This window comes from Macadamia integrifolia, chromosome 11 (assembly GCF_013358625.1).
Source record: "Macadamia integrifolia cultivar HAES 741 chromosome 11, SCU_Mint_v3, whole genome shotgun sequence".
NCBI lineage: Eukaryota > Viridiplantae > Streptophyta > Magnoliopsida > Proteales > Proteaceae > Macadamia > Macadamia integrifolia.
The window spans coordinates 16,901,055-16,927,338 of NC_056567.1; the positions used below are offsets into that span (position 1 = coordinate 16,901,055).

Below are 26,284 nucleotides of genomic sequence, written 5' to 3' on the forward strand. Positions count from 1 at the left end.
AGACAGTTCATCGATTGAAGAAGAAGCAGGAGAGCAGGTGACCAGAGCTGATTGGTCGGAGATAGGGGTCGAGAGGATGGTTGTCAAAGAGGAGGAGATGGGAGGTGAAGGGGATATGCCAAAAAGAGGTGTAGGTGGAGGGGGTAGCAAGGTGGGCGGTAGTGGGTAGAGAAGAAGACCATGAAAGACGAAGGGAGGTCAGGTTGGAGGATCCAGGCCAGGGGCAAGAGGGATGGTGGGCCGGTATCAGCGTGGGTAGGATGATTGGCCAAGAGGCCAAGATGGGCTGCATGAGAGTAGTAAGAGGTGAGATGGGTATTAGTGGTCTGAGGTAATAGAAGAGTATTAATGGGCTGAGGTAATGGATGGGCTTAGGAAAAGGAGGAGGTAGGGGGTGGGCCGTGGAAGAGGGAGTCATAGATGAAGAGGAGGGCAAGATAGGGATTAACGAAGAAGGGAGGGGCAGTAAAGGAGGGAGGCTCGACGAAAGGGGAGAGTGGCGTGAAGGGTGGATAGGCAGAGGGTCTTTTCCAGATGATTCCAGAAAAGGCAAGGTCTCAGAAGGAGGAGGGAGGTTGGGGTGAAGGATCGAGGAGGGTTGGGGAACAGTAGTAGGCGACAAAAACTGGCAGGGTTCAGCAGCAGCAGCAGGACTAGGACACCTCAGGGGGCTTAAAGCATTCTGAGTATTGCAGCTTCTGGTATTGACCGCAGGGCAACGGGAACATCCAGCAGACGAGCAGGTATGACCAACACGGGCTGACCGAGGTAGGCATAGGATTTTTCAAGGTGCGCCTGAACCTACTCCTCCGTCTACGGCTGGGATGGTGGGAACTGTCAATTGCGTTGCTAGAAGTGGGGTACAGGGTGGTGATCTGCTGAGGAGTGTCAGTGGAGATGGAGGGAGGGAGATGGAGATGGAGGTGGGATAAGTGGATGGTGGTAGTGGAAGTGGCGGCCATGGTATTGTGGGAGATGTTGGTTGTGTAAAAGTTGGTGGAAGGGTTTGGACTGGACGCTGGTGCAGGATCAGCCATGGAGGGGAGGGCCATCATTTTTTCTGGAGCCGGATGGGATTGCTTATCGCAGTTCAGAGAGTGGTGGCCAGAAATCTTGCAATTTGTGCCGTGAGGGAATTCCAGTCGTATACTATTTCTTAGTGGAAGGCCACTCCATCATCCATTACAATGACAGAAGTTGGAGGCGGCACTTCAGCAGTGACTTCAACACATATGTGAGCATAAGAGAGCTGCTGCATTCTTCTAGTTCGATGTCTGTAAAGAGAGGTTTGCCTACAATGGAGCCGATGATGCTATGTCCTTTTTCACACCAGAAATGCATAGGAATATTAGGGGTGGGGGGTGATCCACAGAGGTATAGAACAGTGATCGTCTTGTGGAGTTGCATGTATTGATTCCATTGCTGAAGAAAGATGGGATTGTTACTAACGTGCCAAGGACCTCCTTCAGTGGCTTTAAACATATCTTGTTCCAAAGCAAAGTTGAAGAGAAAGGCTCCGTTGTCAAGGAGAAAATTTGCTAGGAGGCCTTGAGGTTTCCATTGCTTTGTGAGGGAACTTTTGACAATGGGGAAGGGAGGCTGGCTGCCTGGAAAGTGTCCAACAAGGCAGAATCTCGATTTGGAGATTTCAGAGGAGAAAAAGGCTGCCAAGAACCTGCTGATTTTTTGCCGCCAAGAGGGGGGGGGGCAAAATGAAGTGGGAGGTCATCTTTAGGGGTGGAAGCCAAGGGGTCTAAACAAGAGGACTAGGATTTGGAAGCAGGGAGAGAAGGTGAAGGGTTGGAAGAGGGGGAGGGGGGAGGGGGGAGGGAGGAGGGAGGAGGGAGGAGGGGGGTGGTGGCCATGGCCCCCGGGGGTGAGAAAGTAGTGGGGAGGGGGGCTAGCTTTAAGATCTGCAAAATTTATTATCTTAAAAGGAAATGCATGTTAATTGCTATGCCCCTTTAAACAAATTCAAGGTTAAAAATTGGAACAATACATATTAATTCTGCAAAGTATATCAACATTAAGTAAAAATGGTTCTAAGCAGCTCCATTTTGTGGTTTGCTGATTTCTGGGACTGGAAATGGGTATGGTGTTATCAGGTTCTTTCAGAAAAATTAGTTAGTTGTATACAAATTTTATTTGCCCACAGTTTGGAATGGAGAAATAACATCACAGAAACATACAATGAAGTGTTGATACTGTAGCAGCCTAGCAGGTATGAAGACATGTATGATATATTGCATAGTGATTATTCTTATAAAGAAGTATACAATTGTTTGTTCATGTTATGTATATTTTTCATCAATTGCCCTGTGGTATTAAAAAAAGAAGCTCTGTCATTTTCTTTTTTCATTGCTCAAGTTATTTTAGCTCATTAATAACGAAATTGCCTTTGGGAATGTTCATCATAAGCTTCACACATCTGAGTATCTGACAGTATGCAAGAATAAAACTCATTTCTAATTTTGCCTTTTTTTTTTTTGGGGGGGGGGGGCATTGAATCTTTCTTATATCCTCCTAAGCACCTATGCTTTATGTTCATGTACTTCTGGAGATAAAGTAGCAGCCAGAAGCGATGAGATATAGTTTTTTTTGGTGTGCATCTTCTGAGAATTTAAGAATGTATCTATTGTGAAGGAGCCATCTGTCTTGGTTGGTTGTCATTGGCCGGTGTTTGTGATGCAGAATTGCAGCAGGAAGAGAAGATGGGCCTGTTGTTTTGGGTTTGGTTTAGTTTTTTGGTCCAACTTAACCAATGGTTCAAGTTTGGTTTAATTTAGGCTTAATCTGTGTAGCCAACTGGTTATATGGGCCGTGGGCCAATATTTTTGGATTTACTACTGTAATGGGCCAATTCTTTCAACCCAAATATTTGGGATTTTAAGCCCTATATGAGATTAAGTAGTTAGTTTTTATTTTTTAATGTTCTAGAATAACTTTTGTTTTGGTGAGAGACTTAAGTTGTAAAGGATCCCCTCTTACTATACTTTGGGGTAAGGATTAAGGTGTCGGTATGGTCGGCTAAATTTAAAATATGTATCGGAGGGTATCGTATCGTATCAGAGATACGCTAAGATATGCTAAAGATCAAGGATTAAAGTAATAGTATCAATGGCCATATTGGGTGGGTAAATTTAAGATACGTATTGGAGGGTATCCTATCGTATCGGAGATACGCTTTGGGGTAGGATCCAATAATCTACTAATCGTGGTCTATTCCCATAGTATATATTATATTAGAAAGCCTACATAGAGTAGGAAACCTGTTAAGAGTCTAATTACAACTTAATATAAAAGTAACCATGGTTTAAATTTTCCACCGATATCGTCGAAATTTCTTACATTTCCACGGTATCCTAGGACTCCGATACCAAATACCATGTTACTTTTAAAAGTCAGTGGGTTTCGACTAGTATCGACCAAAATTTCCACATTTCAACCGAAATGTGGGAATTTTCGAGTGGATAAATGGGCTAACCTTTATAAAACCTTCTTAAATGTGAAACTAAGCCTTCTTATTTCAAAATTTTGACCCTCTCCCCCTATTTCTTCTCTATGAAGTGGGAAACTTTGTAAAACACTGAAGATTTTTCCCTTGTGCCATCAAATCTTCATTTTAAGCTTGAATTTTGGACACTCATAGCAAATCTACTTAAAGAAGGGAGCTTGGACAGCAAAGGTAAATCCCATCTTTCCCAAACCTTGTGTGCCATCCTTCGAGAGCACCGGTTCATTTGGATATGGTGGTGGGTAGGGGTGTCAATTTCAAGCCCGCACCGGTAGGCCCGACTGAGCCCGACACGTTTATGGCCCTACATAGACCGGCCCGATTAATAAATGTGTCGGGCCTAAGCCTGGCCTGTTTATAAATAGGTAGTACACAGTGCAAGTGGTAAGCCTGATGTGCCTCCTAACCAGCCTGGCTCGTTTACAAGCCCGACTCGGACCGACACGTTTAGCCCGACCTTTTATATAGGTATTTTGTTTTTTTGGGATAGAATAGGGTATATATTGATATTTTTATCAATTATTGATTGTAATTAAGTGTAATATATTTTCAAAATTGTTGATGATTTAACAAAATAAATTAAAGTATCTTAAATTTAAGAAAAGTAAAGACCGTTTAAGGCCCATTTAAAGCTTTATTGGTACATAACCCAGTTTAAGGCCAGATTATAGCCCGATTAGCCCGATTAGGAGAAGCCCAATTAAATCTTGTAGCCCGACCGAGCCCGACACGACACCGATCGAGACCGATTCATTCCTTAAATAGGTAGGTCATGGTCCGAGGACATAGGCCCGACTGAGACTGGCCCGGCCCTACCGATTGACACCCCTAGTGGTGGGTATGGACAGTACGGTGGATTTTCTATAGGAGTGTAGTTTAGGGGGTGTGTCATCTTTTGTTGACAATATCTTTGGGTATTCATCCCAACCTTGTGTGCCACATCCATATCCTATTACTATGACTGAGCCATTTCCTAGGCTGAGATGCCTAGCTGATGTTGACGGACTACCAAAACAATTGGGCCCAAAACATGTCATGGGACTCATATATGGTGCATTCAGAGGAGCGGCTACGATATCCTCAGTGGATTGGAACCACCTAGACACTCTACTTGGAATTGGTTGTTGAGTGTTGAGTGTTGGCTGTTGAGACTTGATACTTAAGAGATAAATCACAATTATGTAATTTTATTATTTATTTTGGATCCTTTACATTATGTTTTTTTGTTTGTTTTAAATTTTTAATAATGTATCACATTTTTAGTTAGTAACTTATATATGTACTTATGTAGTATAGTTTCAGTCAATGACTCGACATACATTAGCAAACTTTGGTTAACACCACAAGTATGACTTCAGGTGTTTTTTCTATGAAACTAATTATGTGCATGTGTTAGAAATGTCTAAAATAGGTCGTACACAAAAAGCAGGAAAAAAAAAAAAAACACATTTTGGTGGTCGAAACCAACGTTTCCACCAAATTGGGAATATTTCCCTGGTTTCCTTGAAATTTCCCAAATTTCCTCCGAAATTTTGGTCTCCCTAAGGGTCGAAACCAGGTCGAAACCCGATATTTTGAACCTTGAAAGTAACATAACACCAAACTCCTACACCTTAGTGTACGTTTGGGTTGCCATGTTGGTGTCGCCATACGTCATGGGCCCCTCCAACACCTTGGTTTGCCTTGACGCCATGTGATGTAGTACTAGGTTGACAAGTCAAGCCTAATCCCAAACTGCTTGATACTTATCAAAGAACAACCAGCCATCAAAGTACCAATAGTAGAGATCAAATCAGATTATGATAAGGTAGCAGATCTGGAAACTGAGTCTATCAATCCCAATAACTTAGGGATTCTGAAATCAGATTATGACGAACTATGAAAGGGTATATTAGGTACTGAAGTAGTCTTGAAACAGTTCCATAAACATGAAGAAATATCACAGGTAATAATAGAGGTCAGAACTGCTCTACCGGTTTCAGGTTTAGATCTGAAAAGCCACTATACGACAAAAACAAGGAGATTTCTTGTATCTCACCAATCCCAGGTCAGAATGACCAGATTTTTGGATCGAAGGAGGCTCTTGTGGGTGGATGGATCGACCAAAATCTCAGCCCAAGCGGATGGCTGAAAGTGTGTCAGGTGTTGGGAATTGATTAGGAAACTAACAGGAAAACAACTTTGAAACTTTGAGAACTTGTAGAACTGTGTACCTGAGTGGATTGAGAATGGAGTTGCAGTCCTTGAACACCTTGAGAACTGCAAAGAAGAAGAAGATGATAAAGGAGAAAAAAACCCTCGGGCTTCCCATTGCAGAGGGTCAGTTGGATCAAACACCAACTCCACCAACTATGATCGAACACAAAGCAATTCCCAGCGAGGAGAAGCATCAGCAGAAGCCATGGTTTAATTCTTCAAATCGTTGGTTTTATGGAGCCTCGCATTATATTTATAGTGATAACGGGGAAGGGAATTACATCCGACAGCAGGTTCCAAAAAAGGAAACAAAATATTCTCATAGTACAATAGTTTCTAAAACTAAAAAAGAAACTTCTAAAAAGTATATTGACAACTAATGACTTGTGCCCTAAGAATAAGACCCTACTATGACAACTTAAATTGACAACTTGGTTCAACTAATGAACCAAACCAAAGCAAAAGAGAATAAAACAAATAGTAATAAGCTAGCTTATCTTATCCCTTATGCAACCTTAATGACCCCAATTTAAGCCGATAAAAGTGACCCATTACACTCCAAACCATATGGACTGAAGGCCCAACGCATTGACTACCCAACCATAGACTTATTCTTCAGAAAACAAGCCTAGTTTGGTGAAGAATCTTCATCACCATGACAACCATGTTAATCGGATTACCCCTAACCAGGTTCTTGAAGCATCTCTTTATTTGAGTTAATCTTGATCTATGGTTCTAGATCACTACTAGTTTTCTAATCTCAGCCTTGGGCATTAGATAGCCACCAGTTTGCCAAGACCTGCGATCGAACCCCACCTTCACCTTTGTGCACGATGTGCATCCTTTCTTGTGTTGTGTGATGTGCACCTTTTGATGTGGATCTGACTTTCAAAACCAGAATTGGATCGCTTAGGACCCACTTTATTAATAAATAACACAAATTTCGTGACCAAATATCAAAAGAGAATGGCAATTCTGTAAATAAGTTGAAGCTTCTAATAAAGAATGCCAGAATTATAATTTGTCAAACTTTACTTCATAAAAAAAAGAAGGGAAAGTGGATTGTAACGTGAATGGACACGGGGTAGATTTGGAATGGAAATAGAATAAAAGAAAGTGGAGAATAAAAGCATAAGATCACTGTTTGAGGTGGTCTTCAACCCCACGACACAAACAGTAGCCCAGCAGCAAAAGGGAAAGCTTGCGGTGGTGAAAACTCCCTCCAAGTTCATCAATTCAGCCCAACATTTTAGACAAAGCTTGGACACCTTCTGGCCTGTTGATTTTGACAGGAAAATACCTCAAATGGCAAGCAAAGATGAACAGTAGTCCCTTTTATTCAGATCTGGCAGTGATAGGGGAACCAGGAGCTGCAATCGGTTGACCTGCTCAGAACAGAGGAGGGCTTAGGAAAGAAACTCCAGGGTTCTGTTAGCCTATGAGAGACACTCAATCCAAACCTCAGGGTCAATCGGGTAATAATAAAGGTTCAAGGAAGATTTCTTTTGGTTCTGGTAGTATCGCCCAGAACAGGGTGTGGAAAGAAAAACCAGAAAAATAATGAGGATGAAGAAGAAGAAATAAGGAGGAAGTAGGAGAATGGAAGGGAGGAGATGAGAGAATTTCAGAGAGGGAGAAAGAAGGGTTCGGCCATAGTTCCAACCAAAGAAAACTTGCTCATTCAATTTCAATTCAGTTCTTCAAATCCCCCTAAGTCGTTGGGTACAAGCTGATATGTAAAGGTTAAAACTAAACCTACTTTCGTAATTTGAAACTGAAACCAATATTGCATCTAATCTAAAATAGAAATAAAATCTCATTCAAATAAGAATAAAAATTTGACTACCAAACTAAGTTCTAAGAATGGAGAAATAGCCCTAAATCCAACGTGCAACTGCATCACCTTCCTTTTCCTCTCACACTGCACCACACTGGTTGCTATAATGGTTAATAAAATTTTTATTTATATTTGAGAAATATCAATGCAATGAATTGCAACCTTAATCTAATTGCTTTTTTTGAATAGTCTCCCATCAGAACCGAGATCATTGATTGATAATGTACTTACCAATACGACATAAATCAAAAATTCATTGAATCGTGTGATAAGAAATTCGATTTGTGCCCTGAACCGATAAATTCTTATCTTATAGATAGAAAAAATTGGATTACTTTACTTGTTGATCCAATCTCAGATTTCTAAGTATTACATTGCTTAATTTTCGTATATTTTCTGCTAGAGTTATTACATTGCGCTTTCAGTCTCACCTTCAACTAATATGTCTGCAGGAGGTCGACCGTTACAGTGATTTAGCTGATCTTCTACAAAAGGATGGTTTCAAAGGTGTTTATAAGGTATTTTAGATCTTATATTTCAACACTTGAGTTAATAACGGTATTCTAGATTAATTATGTAGTATGAAGTATAAATCAAATCAGTAAGATCCATTTCACCTAGGTTCGCACAGGAAAAGCAAATGATGGGTGTGCTGTATTCTGGAAAGAAGAACTGTAAGCTTTCTTGTCTCCTCACGCTCTTTTTGTCCACTTGGATTTTTTCACTGCTATTGTTTTATGGTTGAAATGGTTTTGTCTGTAGTTTGGTCTTGATTTCATTTTGAAGTGGTTTGAAGAACCTATTCATCTCAATTATTAAATGGCCCTACTTGGAAATGGATTAATGGAGCAGTAATTAAGTGGTGTAATGTCTTACTCACGATAGTGTCAGTGTCCCTATCGTCTCCTTCTGATGGTGGAAAACTGTCCAGCGATAAGTTCATAATCTGAATCTGTCACAGTTCAGCATTTTCTCTCTTCTCTATTGTCTCCTCTTCTCTGTCTTCTTCTCCTTCTTCTCCTTCTTCTCCTTCTTTACTTTGTTGTTTGGGTGGTTGATTCTTAGTTCTCTACCAAGTTCCAATAATAACTTGGTAACTTTACTATGCTGGATTCAGAACATTTGGAGCACATTGTTTCTAATCAGTTGACCTTTGATTCTTTGTCTACTTTCTCAATTTGGAGCATGTGATAGTTAATAATATCTCAATCACAGTTTTACACTTCTGCATCAAGAGAGCATAGAATTCCAGAAGTTTGGCCTTCGTGACAATGTTGCCCAGCTTTGTGTTTTAAAGGTATGTTGGATGGTTGATTTAAGATGGTTCTTTTGTCGTGGTTTTGTGCTAAAATGCATTGAATATATGAAAAAAAAATATGAATTTTCAGCACTGTTGGATTCAAATTCACAAGATAAACGAAATTGGTAATCCTTTGGTTCTTGATAGCACCGTAAGAGTTTTGCTTCTCCTTTGATGTATGAAGTGGTAAGGCTAGATGTCATCATTGTGGCTTCTGCAAATGATAATACCTTGTGTACATCCAAGGTTTGCATTGTTTGTCAAGAGTAGTCATTAAAGTTGCTTATTTCTAGTTATGTAATATCTGATACTGTAGTTTATCGGACAGCCAATTGCTTTCTTCATCTCATTTTCATCTGAAATCATTTGATGCTACACATTCTATTGCCTAAAGTTTTTGTTCTTCTACTTCTGAATGAGGGCATAAAATTTTTGTTGTTTTATCTCTTGGGAATCGCAACATCATGAGAAGGGAATAAAATTTCTCTGCTTGGGCCATTTCTGTAGCTGGGTTAGTATTTTCTAGTCCAGGCAGAAATTTCTGCTATGAAACTCATCTGTTAGTATTTTCATCCTTAGATAGCATCAGGATCCTTTGTTATTCTGAACTGCATATGTACATACCAATTCCTTGATTGGACGAGGGATGGGCAATTGGGCATACAAATTTTCTTCAAGCTATATGGCATTCATCATCATCATTTCATCATGGTTTATGATTATTATGTGTTGTTGATCTCAGGACAGGGTGATGAAACATTCTCCCTTACATGACGTTCTCAACAAATATTTTCTTGTTTTGGGTACAGATGATTAGAAGTCATTCAGATTCAAATCAATGTGTGAATTCTCAAAATTCACAGTGAGTATCCTCGACTGTCTCAATACCCCACAAATTACATTCTTGCGAATATAGATATATAGAGTTTATATCCGTAATTCTCATCAATGGAAAGAATAAATAAATAAGTTAAAAGAAACTTCTAGTGTTTACTATGCTTTTTAGATGTATGGATCAAAGGCGTGTGTGCATGCATGCATCGTCTCTTGGACTATAAAATCTTAAATACAGATAGTCTTGCGATATTTAAGGGAACAAAGTTTTCTGGGTTTCTGCCCTTGCTTTTAATTGTGGGAGTTATTTATTCATTTCTTCTGTTCAATTATTGATATATTCTGAGCAAACATAGGAATACACCTTCTCGGAGTTTACTTCTTGTAAATATACATGTACTGTTCAACCCAAATCGTGGAGATATCAAGCTGGGCCAGGTACAAAGTTTTCTTATCGGTTACACCTAGGAAAATATGTTTTTGTTGTGATTCTGTGTTCAACGACTTAAGCCACAATATGAAATTCTATTGTATTGGTGAGTGATGATTCTGTCCTTGCACTTTGGTTTGGGAGCTAGTGCATTAAAGTTTTAAGGCAAATATTTATGGACTGTTTCTGAGTGTTACCAATCAGATTCAGAATGGATTGGCTGATCCAGTCTGCAACTAATATTGCCCGTGTACAATTCAAATTGGGATAAGCTGATCCTTGAACCCTTGGTTGAAGGATGTTTAAATCCTTGTCTGTCTGTTAAAAGATTCAAAATTAATGCTTGTGCTACTTCACCATAAATGTGGCACATCAGTATTGACTTCAGAATAATACTTGAACCTCTATAGTTATTTTCACGTATGTCTGTATTGACTCATTTTAGTTTATTGATTTCATATATGATGGCTGCATGCCTGGACCATACTGCAAATGATTCCATAAATTAGTTTCCTTTCATTTTATCCTTTTTTCTTTTGGATTAACACCAAAATAGCTGGACATAAAGTGAGCTGTACAAATTGAGAAGGAAAGGAAGAAAAGAGAGGGAGGGGTGGAGAAGATTCCTTGAATAAAATTGTATCCCCATCCATAATGGTTGCCATTTCCCTATTTCAATAGAACCATCCCGCACCCACACTCCAGATTTAAGCCCCCAAAAGGAGAGCATCAGGAAATATAAAATAAAATAAAATAAAATAAAATATAAAAACATAAATGAAACCATAGTTTTTAAGGCGCTAGTAAGGCAATGCCTAAGCAGCGCCTTGCTGCTGATGTGGTCTAGAGATGTTAAGGTAGTGCTCCGCCTTACGTGAAGTGGCGCCTTATGTTTTTTTTTTTTTTTTTTAACACATTTTAAAATTACTTGATGAAGATTCCAAATATAGATTTTTTTATTGGTTGGTGTATGGTTTTGTCAACACTTGTGATGTATGGGATTAGCTTTACTCCACCAAAAATAACCAAAACAAACAAAACAAAAACACGATTCACAAATAGGGTTTGGATTTTGTCAAGGGTTTTAAGAAAGGGCTTTGAGAAGGAATCAAGGAATAAGGAAGAACCACTGATCCATGCGACCATTATGCTCCAGCAGCGATGAGCTTCATTCTTCTTTGACAGGAGTAGAAATATAGTGGATGACCTTAGGGCTTAGGCACTCATTTTGGCATCATAGAGGTAAGTATAATAAATACTTGTATTTTTTGTCTTCTTTTCTTTATATTTATAATTTTATTTCATAATTATGTATTTATATTATATGTTAATATGTTATGATGATTGATGGTTGATGATGATTGATGATTGATGATTGATGAAGATGAACTTAGTTTATTCACTTTATTGATTTGTTTTCTTGATGAATATCTTAGATTGGTATGAATATGAATCTTTAATATTTATTTAATATATGAGTAATATGATTCAACTAGGATTTGAGCCAAATAGATTGGTTTTATAAAAAAATTACACAGGGACACTTTAGTCGATAAGGCGACACTTTATGCCCCCGCCTTATCGCTAAGGCGTTCCGAAAGACCCTCAAATGCCTCTGTCGCCTTACCGCCTTAAAAACTATGAATGAAACCAAAACACACATACATGATCATTGAAGCAGGTTGTAACTCCTTTTCCCTTTGTGCTTGTGATGCAATTGTACGTTGGATTATTTAGGGTTAGTTTTGTAATTTTATTTTATTCTTTATTTTTAGAGCTAGATGTCGGTCATGTTAGTTGGGAGATTCAAATTTTATTTCTATCTTAGAGTTAGGTTCCAAATTTATTTCAGTTTCAGAATAGGAATAGGGTTATTTTGAGTCTTTAAATAGTATTCTCCTTAATTCACAATCTCCTTTCCCTCTTCTTCTTCCCATCTGTTTCTTTACATTACTGTTCCTTCTTTTCTGTTTGGCCGATTGATGTAGATCCCCACTTTGGGCTGAGCTATCGCAGGGAGAAAGCCCAGCCCCAAAGAGGGCCATCGATTTCCACTTAAGTGTTAATTTATTTCCGTAGTGAATAAGGGTCCAATGGGCCCATCGATTTCTGTCAGTAAGGCTCATTGGTGGCCATCGATTTACTTGTAATAAAACCCATTAGTGGCTATTAGTTAGTAAACACTTAGTTACCTAATTTGTATAGGTTTCTAATGTTAGTCCTAGTGGGATTACAACTCCTAGTTATAATTTGACTGCTATTAGTGTAGTTTCTGCCCTCTATTATAGAGGAGCTGTTGTACTCAGAATTTCAGATTTGAATAAACCAGAATTGCAGTCAATTGCTTCTAAACAGCCGCGATAGTTGTGGGTGAGATGCCCGGGCCGAGATAGCCACTCCCACCCACGATTCTCTTGGTTACTTTTCTTCTTTTTCTGTTTTAATTTACTTTATCAGTCCTTGTTTACTGTGATCATCGACCTAAGTAAATTCAGAACTGTTTAGAGCCTTGAAGACCAGAATTGACCAGCAAGTTTGTCACGTTCTTGAAGGCCATCGATCCCCATACTTCCACCTCTGAGTTCTGATTTACAAACCCTTTTGAGGGTGTGTTCTATGCTGCCAAAGTATCACTCGATTCTCATCTGAAGACTGTTCAAGAAGTCCAGCTGCGGTTCTTGAAGGTTTCTCCATATTTCTCTCTCCAAGGTCTGTTTTCAAGAAACTGAATAACTTCCTCTCCAGCCAATAGAATCTGTTCAACTTTGTAGGTTTTGCTCTCCACCCTAAGGCCTCCAAACACCTTAGTTGGAGTTCCATCAGAGCCCTACAGCTCGAGCCACAGGTACCCTACTTTAACCCTAACCGCAGGACTTTCTCTCTCCTAATGGTTTGAGTCTTTGGCTGGGTTTTGCTGTTACATTGTTCTTTATTCTTTGGGGTTTATTTCTGGTCCTAGTTCCTTTGTTTCCCTATTGTTACTTCTGGTTTTTGTCAAGTTAACTCAAGAGTTCTATCTGATTTGGGTTTGGGGCTGTAATACATTGGGGGTAGTTACTTTGTAATCTACTTCTACATTACCGATACTTGCAGCCCTCTACTGTTGAATTGAGCTCACTCAATCCTTAATTTTTGTTGCTGATATTTGGTATGTATATGTTAACAACAAAACTAGGGTAGAATGCTTGAATGATCAATGGGACCTCACAAGTCTTCATTTAGAATAAGCAAAAGAGAAGAAAAATTACAAGTATGCCCCCCTTTCACCGACCCTTATTAATTATGGGTGTTGGAAGAGGGAAAAAGCAGGAAATGCCCCTATGGCACCCATATATTTCAACACTCCCCTCCCCCTCAAGTTGGTGCATAGATATCGCACATGCTCAACTTGACTAAACAAGGATGAAACACTTTCATGCTCATCCCTTAGCGAATTGTTAATAGTGTGAGTAGGGTAGAATGCTTGAATGATTTGAGTGACCACACAAGCCCTTTATTTGTAATAAGCAAAGACGAGCCAAAATTACAAGTATGTCTCCCTTCAGCCAACCCTCATTAAATAGGGTCGGTGGAAGGGGGAAAAAGGCCAATGTCCCCTTGTGGCACCTAATTACATATTCCTCAAGTGGGTGCATAGATGTCAGACATGACCAACTTGACCAAACAAGGATGAAACACCTTCCCGAGTAACCCCTTAGTGAACACTCAGCTATCTGATCACCAGGCTTCACAGAGGGACACAAATTAAACCAACATCCAACTTTTCTTTGATAAAGTGTATGTTGATTTCCACATGTTTGGTATGGCTATGCTGTACTTGATTATGAGCGATATTGATAATAGCCTTGTTATCACAATAAAGCATCATTGGAAGACAAATAGGTACACCAATATCATCTAATGGTTTGTGTAACCACAACAACTCACAGTTCCCCTATGCCATAGCACGAAATGCTGCTTCAGCATTGGATCTAGCCATCACATTCTACTTCTTGCAGCGCCAAGTGACAAGATTCCCACCCACGAAGGTACAATAACTTGAGATGGATTTTCTGTTAGGTGAACCAGACCAATCAACATCTATATAGGCTTCAACTCTGAGACAATCATGAGCATAGTTTTTAAGGCGGTAAGGCGACGGAGGCGTTTGAGGGTCTTTCAGAGCGTCTTAGCGATAAGGTGGGCATAAAGAGTCGCCTTATTGACTAAAGCGTTCATGTGTAATTTTTTTATAAAACCAATCTATTTGGCTCAAATCCTAGTTGAATCCCATTACTTATATGTTAAATAAATATTAAAGGTTCATATTCATACCAATGTAAGGTATTCATCAAGAAAACAAATCAATAAAGCGAATAAACTAAGTTCATCTTCATCAATCATCATAAAATATTAACATATAATATAAATACATAATTATGAAATAAAATTATGAATATAAAGAAAAAAAGACAAAAAATACAAGTATTTATTATACTTACCTCTATGATGCCAAAATGAGTGCTTAAGCCCTAAGGTCATCCATTATATTTCTACTCCTGTGAAAGAAGAATGAAGCTCACCGCTGTCGGAGCAAAATGGTCGCCTGGATCAGTGGTTCTTCCTTGTTCCTTGATTCCTTCTCAAAGCCCTTGAAAATCCAAATCCTGTTTGTGAATCATGTTTTCGTTTTGTTTGTTTTGATTATTTTTGGTGGAGTAAAGCTGATCCCATACATCTCAAGTGTTAATAAAACCATACACCTACCTAAAAAATCTATATTTGGAATTTTCATCAAGTAATTTTAAAATGTGTTTAAAAAAAAAACTCCATAAGGCGCCACTTCACGTAAGGCAGAGCACTGCCTTACCATCTCTAGACCGCATCAGCGCCAAGGCGCTGCCAAGGCGTCGCCTTACCAGCGCCTTAAAAACTATGATCATGAGGAGATAAGAGGATCCCTTTTCCAGGAGCTAGCTTCAAGTATCTCAAGATATGCAAAATTGCCTCCATGCGGGAGGAATAGAGATCATGCCTAAACTCACTTGCCAAGCTAACGCCTACAGTAATATCAGGGCTGTGTATGAGAGAGAGATCAGTTTTCTTACCAACCGTTGGTAATGACCTTTGTCAACCGGTTCAGCCCCCCCTTTTTTTTTAGCCGGGTACTTGCTTCCATAGGCGTATTAAAAGGATGACAACCCTATACACCAGTCTCGGATAACAACTCAAGGATGTACTTCCTCTGAGAAAGAAAGATGCCTTTAGAAGACCGAGCAACTTTAATTCCAAGAAAATACCTTAGTGTTCCAAGATCCTTTATTTTAAACTCTCAGCCAAAAAAAAGCCCATGAAACGACTAATCTCAGCACTATCATTTCCTGTTAGCATGATGTCATCCACATAGACAAAAGTATAGTATTTCTATCTCCAAACCTTTTTATGAATAATGTATGGTTAGCATTACTCTGCTTATAACCCACAGAGGTCATTGTCTTATGAAATCTCCCAAACCATACTCATAGTGACTGGTTTAACCCATAGAGAGTACGCATCAATTTACAGACCTTTCTCTGTTTTCCCTCACTGGAGAATCTTGGTGGAATATCCATGGACACTTCCTCATCAAACTCTGCATGGAGGAAAGCATTTTTTACATCAAGTTGTTGGAGATCCTATCACAAATTTACAGCACACGAGAGCAATACTCGCATAGAAGTCAGTTTGGCAAGTGGTGCAAATGTCTCTTATTAGTTGATTCCGTATGTCTGAGTGAACCCTTTAGCCACAAGCCGAGCATTGTACCTGTCCACTGACCCATCTATTTTTCGCTTTGCCACGAACACCCACTACACCCAATTGGTATTTTTCTAGGAGGAAAAGCCACAAATTCCTATGTATCATTCTTTTTTAGGCTATCATTTCTTCCACCATTGCTGCCTTCCATTTTTTATATCCAAAAGCTTCCTGCCATTTTAGGGAACACAAACAGAAGAAAGAGAGGACACAAAAGCACGATAGCAGGGAAAAAGGGAATCATAAAAGACAACATGAGATATGGGGTGTTGAGTATAATTCCTAGTGCCTTTCCTAAGAGAAATAGGCTGGTCAGAAGAAATTATACCTGATGAAGTGTTAGGCTCAATAGGCTTTGGATCCAGGGCTGGCAAGGGGATGTGCAAAGGTGCTATAGTGGTGGTGGTCTAAAGTTGCTTATTTTTTGTGTAGCCTTTATGATGAACCTGAAGGGTTGAATCATCAATTTGTCTTTGAAATTTCACCAATAATTCTCTGAACTAGAGTCATCTCCCCCTGAGTTGGAACAGTAGTCTTTGTCCCTCCACTCTCTTTCTAAACATGAGGACATTCAGAAGAGGATGGTGGATACACTGGTGGAGCAATTAGTTTCGGAGTCACCTCTTCACTATCAATTCCAGGCTATCCTTAAAGTGGCGAGTAGTAACTAACATATCCATGAAACACAACATCCATGGTTACCATATTACTTCGAGTAAGAGGATGGTAATATTTGTATCCTTTATGTGTAGGAGAATAACCCAGAAAGATACACTTTATCCGACGAGATTCCAATTTCCCTGGTGAGTGATGATCTCTAGCATAACAGGCACACCCGAAAGTCCATGGAGGAACTAGAAACGATGAATTCTCTTGAAGAACATCAATAGGAATTTGAGAATCTAGAACACAAGTAGGCATGCTTTGACTCTTTGCTCTCTAAGTTTTTTTTTTTTTTTTTTAATTCGTTACCAAGCAGCAGAAAGAATATACAAAGGAAGAGGGGTGGGGGAAGATAGAACCCAAAAGGCACTAACCCACAAGGGGAGGGAGCTAAAGCTAGTAGCTAAACAAGGGAACAACAAAAAGGGACGGGGGGTGGCTAAGACAATATAGTGAGAGGGAGGCCCCAGGATACAATAATAAGCCTATTCCTTGGGGAGTCCTAGAAATTAATGGTTTAAAGTATCTCCGATATGATACAATACCCTCCGATATGGTTTAAAGTCCCTGACAATTAATGCATGTCTTAACCCAATCCATTCCCAGTCTTTAATTAATTCCTTCTTCTTCCTCATTCTGTCCCTTAAGTTGTTGACGTTGTTAGCATGTTCTTCACAATTTTGTAGCAATGGATGTCTCGGAGTCACTTCTATGGTTTCTTTTATTGTTTTTATTAAATGCCTTTGGTTTCTTTACCCCCTATGTTGTCTTGAGTGTAGTGGGAATCATTGATCTTACAATTTGTTAATATAGCTTGTTCCTGTCAATGCTTGTAGGTGAGGTTGCTACTTGAGAGGGCACATGCTATATCACAAGAATGGGGGAACATCCCTGTTGTAATTGCTGGGGATCTAAATAGTATGCCAAAGGTGGTATTTTGCAATGTTTTGATTCATAGAAAAGTTTCAGATTGAACAACAAACTGTAAAATGTGGAATAACTTTTCGGTGCCGCTTTATAATTCAAGTTATTCTTCTCATTTGTCAGAGTCCGATTTATCAGTTTCTTGCTTCATCTTCGGTGAGTTCTGGTTGTTTTACTCTGTCTAACCTGTAGTTATCATCTCATCAATGTTTCCTAGGAGATACTCAGAATTTCTCCTTAATATGTTACGTTTGGAATTCAAAGTTGAAATATAAAATGTGTTATTTCTTGCAGTTGGATATACTACTACATGACCGCCGAAAAATTTCTGGCCAGATTGAAAATGAAATAAGTTCAAGACCCTTAACAGCTCAACTTGAGGATGCACACAGGTCTGCGTCATTGTTTTCTTGCAATCTTCCTGCCCATATGCTGTTAATTAAATGGATCAATGGAAGAAAAGTACAGGCCAAAAGTTCTTAATTTTCAAACATATTTTGTTATTATTATATGTTGGTTCAGTTATTAAGTGTCCATCTCCAGGCTGTTGGCGTATAGATGGAGTGAAGAAGAATTACGGCTTGCTGCTGGGTGTGATGGAGTTACTCAACTTCAGCACCATTTAAAACTTTGCAGTGCATATACAGGAATTCCTGTGAGATTTCTATATATATATATATATATTGCATCTTCCTTTTTATCTTCCCATGAAGTTGATTCTGAGATCTAACTGTTGTTATCTTAGCTTATAATTGCCCAGTTCCATTTTTTCTGTCAACATCTGTCACTTCATCCTATATATATATTCTTTGGACAGGGAAGTTATCGCACTAGAGATAACTGTGGAGAACCTTTAGCAACATCATATCACTCCAAGTTTATGGGAACTGTGGATTATATTTGGTGATCTCATAGAACCATTGAAAACTTAACTATGATTGGTGGCACTTAGAATTTACTCTATCTCTGACTTCATGATTTATTCAGGCATTCTCAGGGACTTGTTCCTGTAGGAGTTGTTGAAACCTTACCAGTTGATATTTTGAGAAAAATAAGAGGCCTTCCGAATGAGGTACTTTTATTTCCTTAAATACAGATGCTTCGTTGAGCATTCTTTCCATTGATTATGTGGTGATTTTTCCATTATAACATAATCTAAATTCTTTAAATTGTCTATAAGCATCTTCCCAGACATACATTCGATACTTCAATAATTACATAAACTAGTTGCTGCAAAAAAAAGCTATCCCAATTTATAGTTGGATCACCCAGCATTCTTCTAATATTTTTAGTTTGAACTTTCTTTTTCAAGCTTATATAAAATTAAAAAGAGAGGCTTAGTAGTTGAGCCCAGATAGCAATAAGAGGGATGCTGCACTTGACTACAACATGATGCAGGAGCAATTCTTTGGACCTGGCTGAACCCATTTGTGTGCTCCGACCAAGAATGGGTCCAAGATTGGTTCAGTAGGAAATTTAGGATTTATTTTATTTGGGAAAAAGATGTAATCTTTTTATTTGGGGTAGCTATTAGACAAGTAGGGAATTTTCCAATTTTAGTTTTGTTGAGTTTCTATTTATGTTACTCAGTTCTAGGAAGTAATTATAAGTCTTGTTTTTCGGGTTTTATAGATGTGTAACCAACAATTTTGGACGGATTGAAGATGGAATGAAAAGATGAGTTGAGTTGTTTGCGTTGAAGCCTGCGTGGCTTTGTGTGATTCCTCCCCCCTTCTCTTCTTCTTCTTCTTCTGTGCGAATACCCGCTTTCTCCTTTCTTCTTTTTTTCCTATTATTGCCTTTCTATTTCAACTTCATCGGGAGTTATTCCATTGTGCTCTGTTCTGGGCACTTGTCTGCTTCCCATCAGTTCTGGATTAAACTCCATTGATCCTTCTCCGTTCTTCGTAAATTTGCTCAAAGGTTCTACACCTGGGCGACTTACCCATCTGAGTTTCAGCTCCAAACAACCTTCCTGTTGAGAGGAATCAAACCAACAAGCAAACTGTTTCTGGGTTTTCCATCTACAAATATTCATAGCACCATTCCAGCCCATTAAAATAATATTTTCTGGACTGGTTTTGCTCATCAGGGTTAAGCAAGTCCACCCTTGAAGTTCCAGGTCGATTGATGCCCAAGCGAATTTTCTTCCTGTGAAGGCTTCTGTTCTACCGTCCTGGTGTTTCCATCGGGAAGTGCTATTCTTATTGCTATTAAAACGCTATTTTAATTTATTTTCAAGGAAGCCCCTTATTTAAGTTATATTCATTTACTCCCCTTATGTTTTTGGCATTCCAGGTTCCTCCTCCCCTTTGAAATCAATTACTATTCTGCTGGTTTGTTTACTCTTCCTTAAAGGGCTTTTGATTTCAGATTATTTACAGTTTTGTGACTAACTTGCTTGCTTGAGTTGTGTTTGTGTTGGGTGGGCCCATAAGCAAACCCAATAGGGTTATTCCGACCCGCATCACAACATCAGAAGTCACAGCTTATAGTTAAATACCCAAGATTTCTTTCCTCACATGATGCCAAGCATAAGCACATGGTGGAATCTTCAACAGTGTCCTGTTCGTTATGTTCCTAAACTGGTGTCTCGCTTAAGGGAAGATTTTACAACTGTAAAGGAAATACTTGGTTGAGACCAAATAGCTTTAGCAATTGAACGAAATCATTCTTGAGAACAGGGGGCAGGTGAGGATGTGATGGATCGACCGAGACTCCTATCTTCAAAGCTCTGTTGCCAGAGCAAACAACTTTGCAGAAACTTCGCATTTTTTTTTTTGGGTGAATTAATAAATGCATTAAAAGAAGGGGGAGAATATATCCCCTAAGGGAGATTACAAACCCTATAAGGGTAACCAAAGTCCAAAAAAGACAGCATCCAAAGCCCCGTGGGCTTGAGGAGTAGGAGACATGTCCATTACAACACAAAGCCCACATGGGCTTAAAATAAAAAGAGCCAAGGAGGCTAACAACTTAAAATTCTAAAGCCCACATGGGCTAAACAAGAACCCAGAAGGCCAAAGAAGGAGGAGGGGCAAACAAGGAAATTTCAGGTATGGTTCCACCAAATCCTACCAACATATCTCATCACTTCAACTTCCAGCCGTCAAGACATGAATCGAAGTTCCTGTAGCAAAAAAAGCAGGCACGGCGGCAGGGTGGGCCTTGCGGAAGGCCACGACCAAGAAAGAAGCTGGTTTCATGGAAGAGACAGCCGCAAAGATGGGACACTGGCCTTATGGAGGGCATCGGTGAGGCAGCTGTTGGCCGAGCATGGCTGGTAACCTTGCGGGTTGCAAGCCTTGCAAAGAGCTTACTAAGAAATCACCATGACAAACGATTTAATCACGGAGGAAACGTTTGATCAGTAAAGGATCCAGAAGAGAGCATGGCTAGGTGAGCGGCACAATGGCACACTCTAATTGTGTAGCGACTTAAGGATGAGCGGCTATAGGCCCAAAGAGCTTTGGCGGAGGTGGGGAGCAGGTTGGAGCTGCTGATGGACGGCTACATAGCCATACCCGATCAAAGTAGCAACTCGAGGATGAGCAGTGGCAAGCCCAGAGAACGTTGGCGGAAGAAGGAGCCAACGAGTTAATCAAGAGGATCAGGAAGATCCCGGCAAGACCATCACCAGATCTGAGTTAAGACGGGAGTGGAAGGATTGGGGAGACGGCAAGGGGTGGATCACGACCTCTCGGACATGTGAAACTGGAGAAGAAGAAGAAGAAGAAGAAAAAGGTTCAGAGGAAGAGGGTGAAGAAAAGAAAGGAGAGCAGAGGACAAGAGGAAGAGGGAGAGGACGAGAGAAGAAGAAAGCATGGGTTGGGGGAGGGGGGGAGCAGCCCAACGTGAGGCTAGGCTGCTCCAAGCGGCAGCACTTTAGGGTTCTCCTGGAGTTGCAAAATCAACTCAGCTAGTTACTCTACCCACATTCAGCTATAACTTTAGTTTGGAACGAGACACACCTATTGAATGCCTGCCCAAATAGTTTCTCCATAACTAGAGCTGACCTCTTTATTGCTTTTCCATATGGCGGGTCATTTTTTGGCTATCATTGGACTGTCATTCAATCACAATTGATCTCTCCACCTTTCTTCATGAAGAACATTGGGGACGGCGCTTCCCATTAAACAACCTTCGTAACCTTGAGCAAATGTATACTTATCTATTAGGGATAGGATGTCTTATATTCTGTTGCTTGGGTTTCTGGGGTGATTCCTCCAGGCCATTGAAAGCTCATAGGGCCCAAAAGATGTCTTATACTCTGTTGCATGGGTTTGTTCCGACTCCGAAGGGCTGTTAAAGCCCGAGGGCTTGAGGCCTGGAGGAATTAGCCCACCTGTGTGTTATCTTCATTATTGGGGCCTCGACGAACTAGGGGTCAATTTGGAGGTTTGGGATGGTAGCCCCCCAGGAAATTTTCTTAAGGTTATATGGGTATTTTTTGGTACACTGTACATATATATATGTTTCTGTATGAATGTTTAGCGATTGAATTCTATAAACGAGAGGAGGCGTGAGGATGAGTGGCTGTAACCTTATTTTCCATCATTGGTGAAGCAGGTCTCATCTCACCGTGAACTTAGGCACTCTTTCCATAGCACATAAACTTTGTGTTGCGTGTGTGATTTTTTGTTTGCTATTTCCATTCGTTTTATGCATCGTTATAGGTTTCCCAGTTTCTACATTATCTTGGTAAGTGATTTGATAAATATTTTTCTGCTCTTTTCCTTCATCTCCTCCTTTCTTCTAGTCCATCTAAAGTGGGCTGTATTATTACTATAAGAAAATGTTTGGGTAGAGGCTTCAAATTGCCCAGAAAACTCGAATTATTTTGAGTTGAACAAATCATGGCTTGTGCATATTGGAGCTTGTAATCCGTTTTATCTGGTGTGTGCAAGGTTTTAAAACATGGAATCGGACAGAATTGGTCCCAAGAACCCTAGAATTGGCCCTCAGATCAAAGAACACAGCAATTCTAGGGGTTTAAGGCATGAGTTGGCTGTATCGGATTGGCTAGAACAGGGAACGATCGTGGCCGATTCACCATTCCGATTCCCCAATTCCTGAAACCATGGATGTGTGTACTCTCTCTGTTCAAAAAGCCAAAGATTGTCCTCTTTGAAAAAATCTAGAATTTTTAGGGACTATTATTATTAGTGCATCAACCTCTAGCTTGTCCAAATTCATTTCAAAATATTCTCTACAATTTATTCGTTCAAAATATTCTCTACAATTTATTCGTGAAATACATGCAACGTTGGTGAAAGAAGAATAGATAAAAGTTCGAAATAACATTGTGGCAAGGTTTTGAAAAAAATCCATGCCTTAGTTTCTAATATGGACAGACATTATGGACAGTGAAATGAAGGAGCCAATCTTCGTTGGGCGGAGGGAGTATGAGATAATCTAGTCATACATACATAATTGATTCCCAGTTAGTTCATGGTTGAGTCTTTTTTTCCAATTGAAAATTTCTTATTCTTGATGTAAAGCTTTGACATTATTCCTCTGCAGAAGTGGGGCAGCGATCATCTTGCTCTGGTATGTGAACTGGCTTTTGTGGATGACAGCAGAGTGACTTGATTGGCAACTCTATGCAAGTTACCTAACAGAAGAGGCATGGATTGGACACATCTAACAATTTAGGCAGCTTGGAGCCCCCAATGGTCATGCAACATGTAGGTATGTATGGAACAGAAATTTCAGTGCTCACAGCTGTCAATTGAATTATCAGAGCCAATTCACTTGGAGACTCAACTCCTCGGTCAATATTCAGCTACAAAGTCTCTGAACCTGTCAAATGCTTTGCCAATTAAACAAAGTTAACTGAAGTTTTGAACTTGTATTCTCTACTCAAATTTTTGTGAGACCTATTTTGTTTCTGATGCCTTTCTGAGGTCACATTCAAACATTGTACAATGAAACTAGACCAAATCAATGCCTCTTGGAACTTTATGTACAGTGGACCAGTAGGGAGGAATGAAAGGTATCAAAGGATTGTAATGTTCACCATTGAATAGATGCTTAGAAACTAATTATCAAATCTCCTTGTTTGTCAACTTAATATTTGGATGAAATTATTATCTCCGTTGGATTACAGAGTTTACTGAGCTTTTCACTATCATTCGGGAGTATATTAGCTGGGAGTAGGTTGTATAGGATGTTCTTTGTTGCTTGTCCATTGCCTCATAATCCAATGGTTCATATTGGCATGCCAAACAAACACAGTAAGAGAAACATAAACAGTTTTTACTGAGTTCTTCCATCGGCAGAGAAGGTCCTGGTAAATGACAAGTGATTCACATTGCTCTTTTCTTTTTCAGTAGGTGGGAAGAAAATTGGTAAAATGTCCTTGAATCCAGACCATTTTGGTCATTATAAGGAACCTCCTGATCTGACCATTCAATCAGAATCTTTCACTTATTCTACTTCCACCGTGGGTCATTGCAGAACAAAGGTTAAAGACCTTCGGATCATACTCTCCAATGGTGCTATAAAACACAGGTTTTTTCCCATTGACCCGCCCATTAGATTTGGAGCACAATAGATCTTAAAAATGAATGATAAAGATATATATGAGGGATGGTTTCTAAGAAAAAATAACTTTTCCTTTTTTTTGGTAGAAAAGAACAAATAACTGAAAGCTGTAATAACTGGTAGTGGGGGAGGGTGTCTTGGCTAATCCAATGTATTTGGTTTGGGGTAGATTTTACCAGCGCGTAGGTAGTCTAAGTTCCTATGACCGAGTCTTTCTGGCCCTATGAACATCTTTTCTTAATGTATTAAAGAGGGGTTCTCAAACCAGTGAAAAGTGGTGGGTGTTCACTAACGGCCGTTCTTGGCTCGGCTCTGAGAATGCAATTCTGGGAGGAGTTGGTATAAGGGCACTGGATCCTTTCGGACCTGGAGAATGTGTGATGCTGGGTCGAGGTTTGGTTTTCGAAGTTTGAATCTTCCACAATCTCAAGTAATCTCAAGTACGAGAGTGTGGATTGAAAACAATTAATTGTGTTTTCTTGGAAACACTAATTGCATATATAGTGGTATTGGACCCTACTCCTTGATACCATGTTTGCTTTTGACAAAAACTGAAAGTAATGTTTGATTGTCAATGACAGAAACGCAAACAGAGATTTTTTTTTTTTTTTTTAAATGAAAGATGTAACTCTCTATTTAATTAAACGTCTAGGTATCCCAGTAATGCCAGTCCACTAGGAGTAGGGGTGTTAATCGATCAGGCCATGTTGGTCTCGGTGGGGCCTGGAAGGCCTATACCCTTGGACTTTCACCTACCTATTCTTAGAAAATGAGTCAGTCTTGGTCTGTCTTATGTCAGGCTCGGTCGGATTTTGGACTCTAACCGATCTTCTCCTAATCGGGTTATAATCACTACTAGTCAAAACACGTTTCAAACTCGTTTAAAATGCGGTTGGTGTTTGTAACTGTTTAAAACGTGTTTTTCCGTATGCCTCTATATAATGCAAGAAAAAATGGCAACGGCCAAAAAACCATTTAAAACACATATGTTTTAAATGCATATTCATATTTTAAGGGTAAAATAGAAATTTTACCATAATCATTAAAAAAAAATACATACATACATACATACATGTGATAGGGTTTTGGAATTTAGACAGTTTCCCCCAACCAGGGAGCCGTCTCCCCTAAAATCTCTCTCTCTCTCTCTCTCTCTCTCTTATTAATTTTTTCACATTCTTTCTTTCTCTGATTCACTATGTGACAGTTGATTTTTCTTAAATATCTATGATAATGCTTTTTCAGCTATTACCATTAGACACTATATTAACATTGGAAGATGGAGGTAAAAGACAACCAAACTTGTTACAGAGTACACTAATATTTCACCAAATCATAACACTTGATTAAAATTACATTTAAAACTACAAAGTAGAATTTATTCCAGTGGGTGTGAACATATTATAATAACAGTAGTTTGGTTACCGTGGTGGATTATTCACCATTTCAGCTCTACTGAATTTCAGAACAGGTGTTTCCTTCATTTATTTAATTAATTAATGGGAATATCTGTTCTGTAATCTGAATTACATGAGGATACTGTCCTTTTTTTTTTTTTTCATTTTTTTGAAAACTCCACGTTTAATACTTGTACAGTCGTTTTCGTCCGTTTGCCATTCCTTGTTTTTTTTATCCCTTTTTTTATCGTATCATTCATCATTTTTATCTATTTAAAACCCATACCGTACGTCTTTCTTTTTGCCATTCCCGTTTAAGCTAACACTGGTTATAATTGGGCCTGAAACGAGGTAATGTACCAATAAAACTTTGAACCGTCCTTAATTGTCTTAGATTTAAGATACTTTGATATCTTTTATTAAATCATCAACAATTTAGAAAGATATTTCAATAATTGATAAAAATAACAATATATACTCTATTCTATCAAAAAAATCAAAATATACATATAAACTATCAGGCTAAATATATTGGCTGAGTTGGGCTTCTAAACGAACCGGACTGGTTGGGCCCCTGTGGTGCTTACCCCTTGCACCGTGTACTACCTGTTTATAAACAGGCCAGACTTGAACCCGGCAGGTTTTCTAATCGGTGCAAGTCGAGCTGGTCTTTAGACGGTTAGGCACAGTTGGTCTTACCGGTCCAGGATTGGAATTGACACCCCTAACTGTAGGAGTGTCAACCTCCTTCGTGATTAGTTTCAGTTGGGCCTAATCAATTCCCATCAATTTAAGCCCATGAACTTTTACCACACCATGTAACTAATTAGACCTTGTAAGTCAGGCATGGATACTTTTATATTCTCAG

The 26,284-nt window shown here is 39.3% G+C and overlaps 1 protein-coding gene across 4 annotated transcripts in view; it reads left to right on the forward strand.

Annotated features, from left to right (window-relative positions):
• The window catches only part of LOC122093688 (carbon catabolite repressor protein 4 homolog 5), a 35,833-nt gene extending 12,287 nt beyond the window's left edge, over positions 1-23,546 (forward strand). For 2 of the 4 annotated variants that reach the window (XM_042664084.1, XM_042664087.1), the window contains 12 exons: positions 8,000-8,065; positions 8,169-8,221; positions 8,763-8,844; positions 9,657-9,709; positions 10,038-10,119; positions 17,386-17,478; positions 17,597-17,629; positions 17,768-17,865; positions 18,017-18,128; positions 18,291-18,376; positions 18,461-18,545; positions 22,997-23,546. In XM_042664084.1, coding sequence (XP_042520018.1) covers positions 8,000-8,065; positions 8,169-8,221; positions 8,763-8,844; positions 9,657-9,709; positions 10,038-10,119; positions 17,386-17,478; positions 17,597-17,629; positions 17,768-17,865; positions 18,017-18,128; positions 18,291-18,376; positions 18,461-18,545; positions 22,997-23,065 — 912 coding nt within the window. In that variant the 3' untranslated portion in view covers positions 23,066-23,546. The remainder of the gene's footprint in view (positions 1-7,999; positions 8,066-8,168; positions 8,222-8,762; positions 8,845-9,656; positions 9,710-10,037; positions 10,120-17,385; positions 17,479-17,596; positions 17,630-17,767; positions 17,866-18,016; positions 18,129-18,290; positions 18,377-18,460; positions 18,546-22,996) is intronic. The other 2 variants (XM_042664085.1, XM_042664086.1) reach the window with 2 other exon arrangements.
• The last annotated feature ends 2,738 nt before the right edge of the window (positions 23,547-26,284 follow it).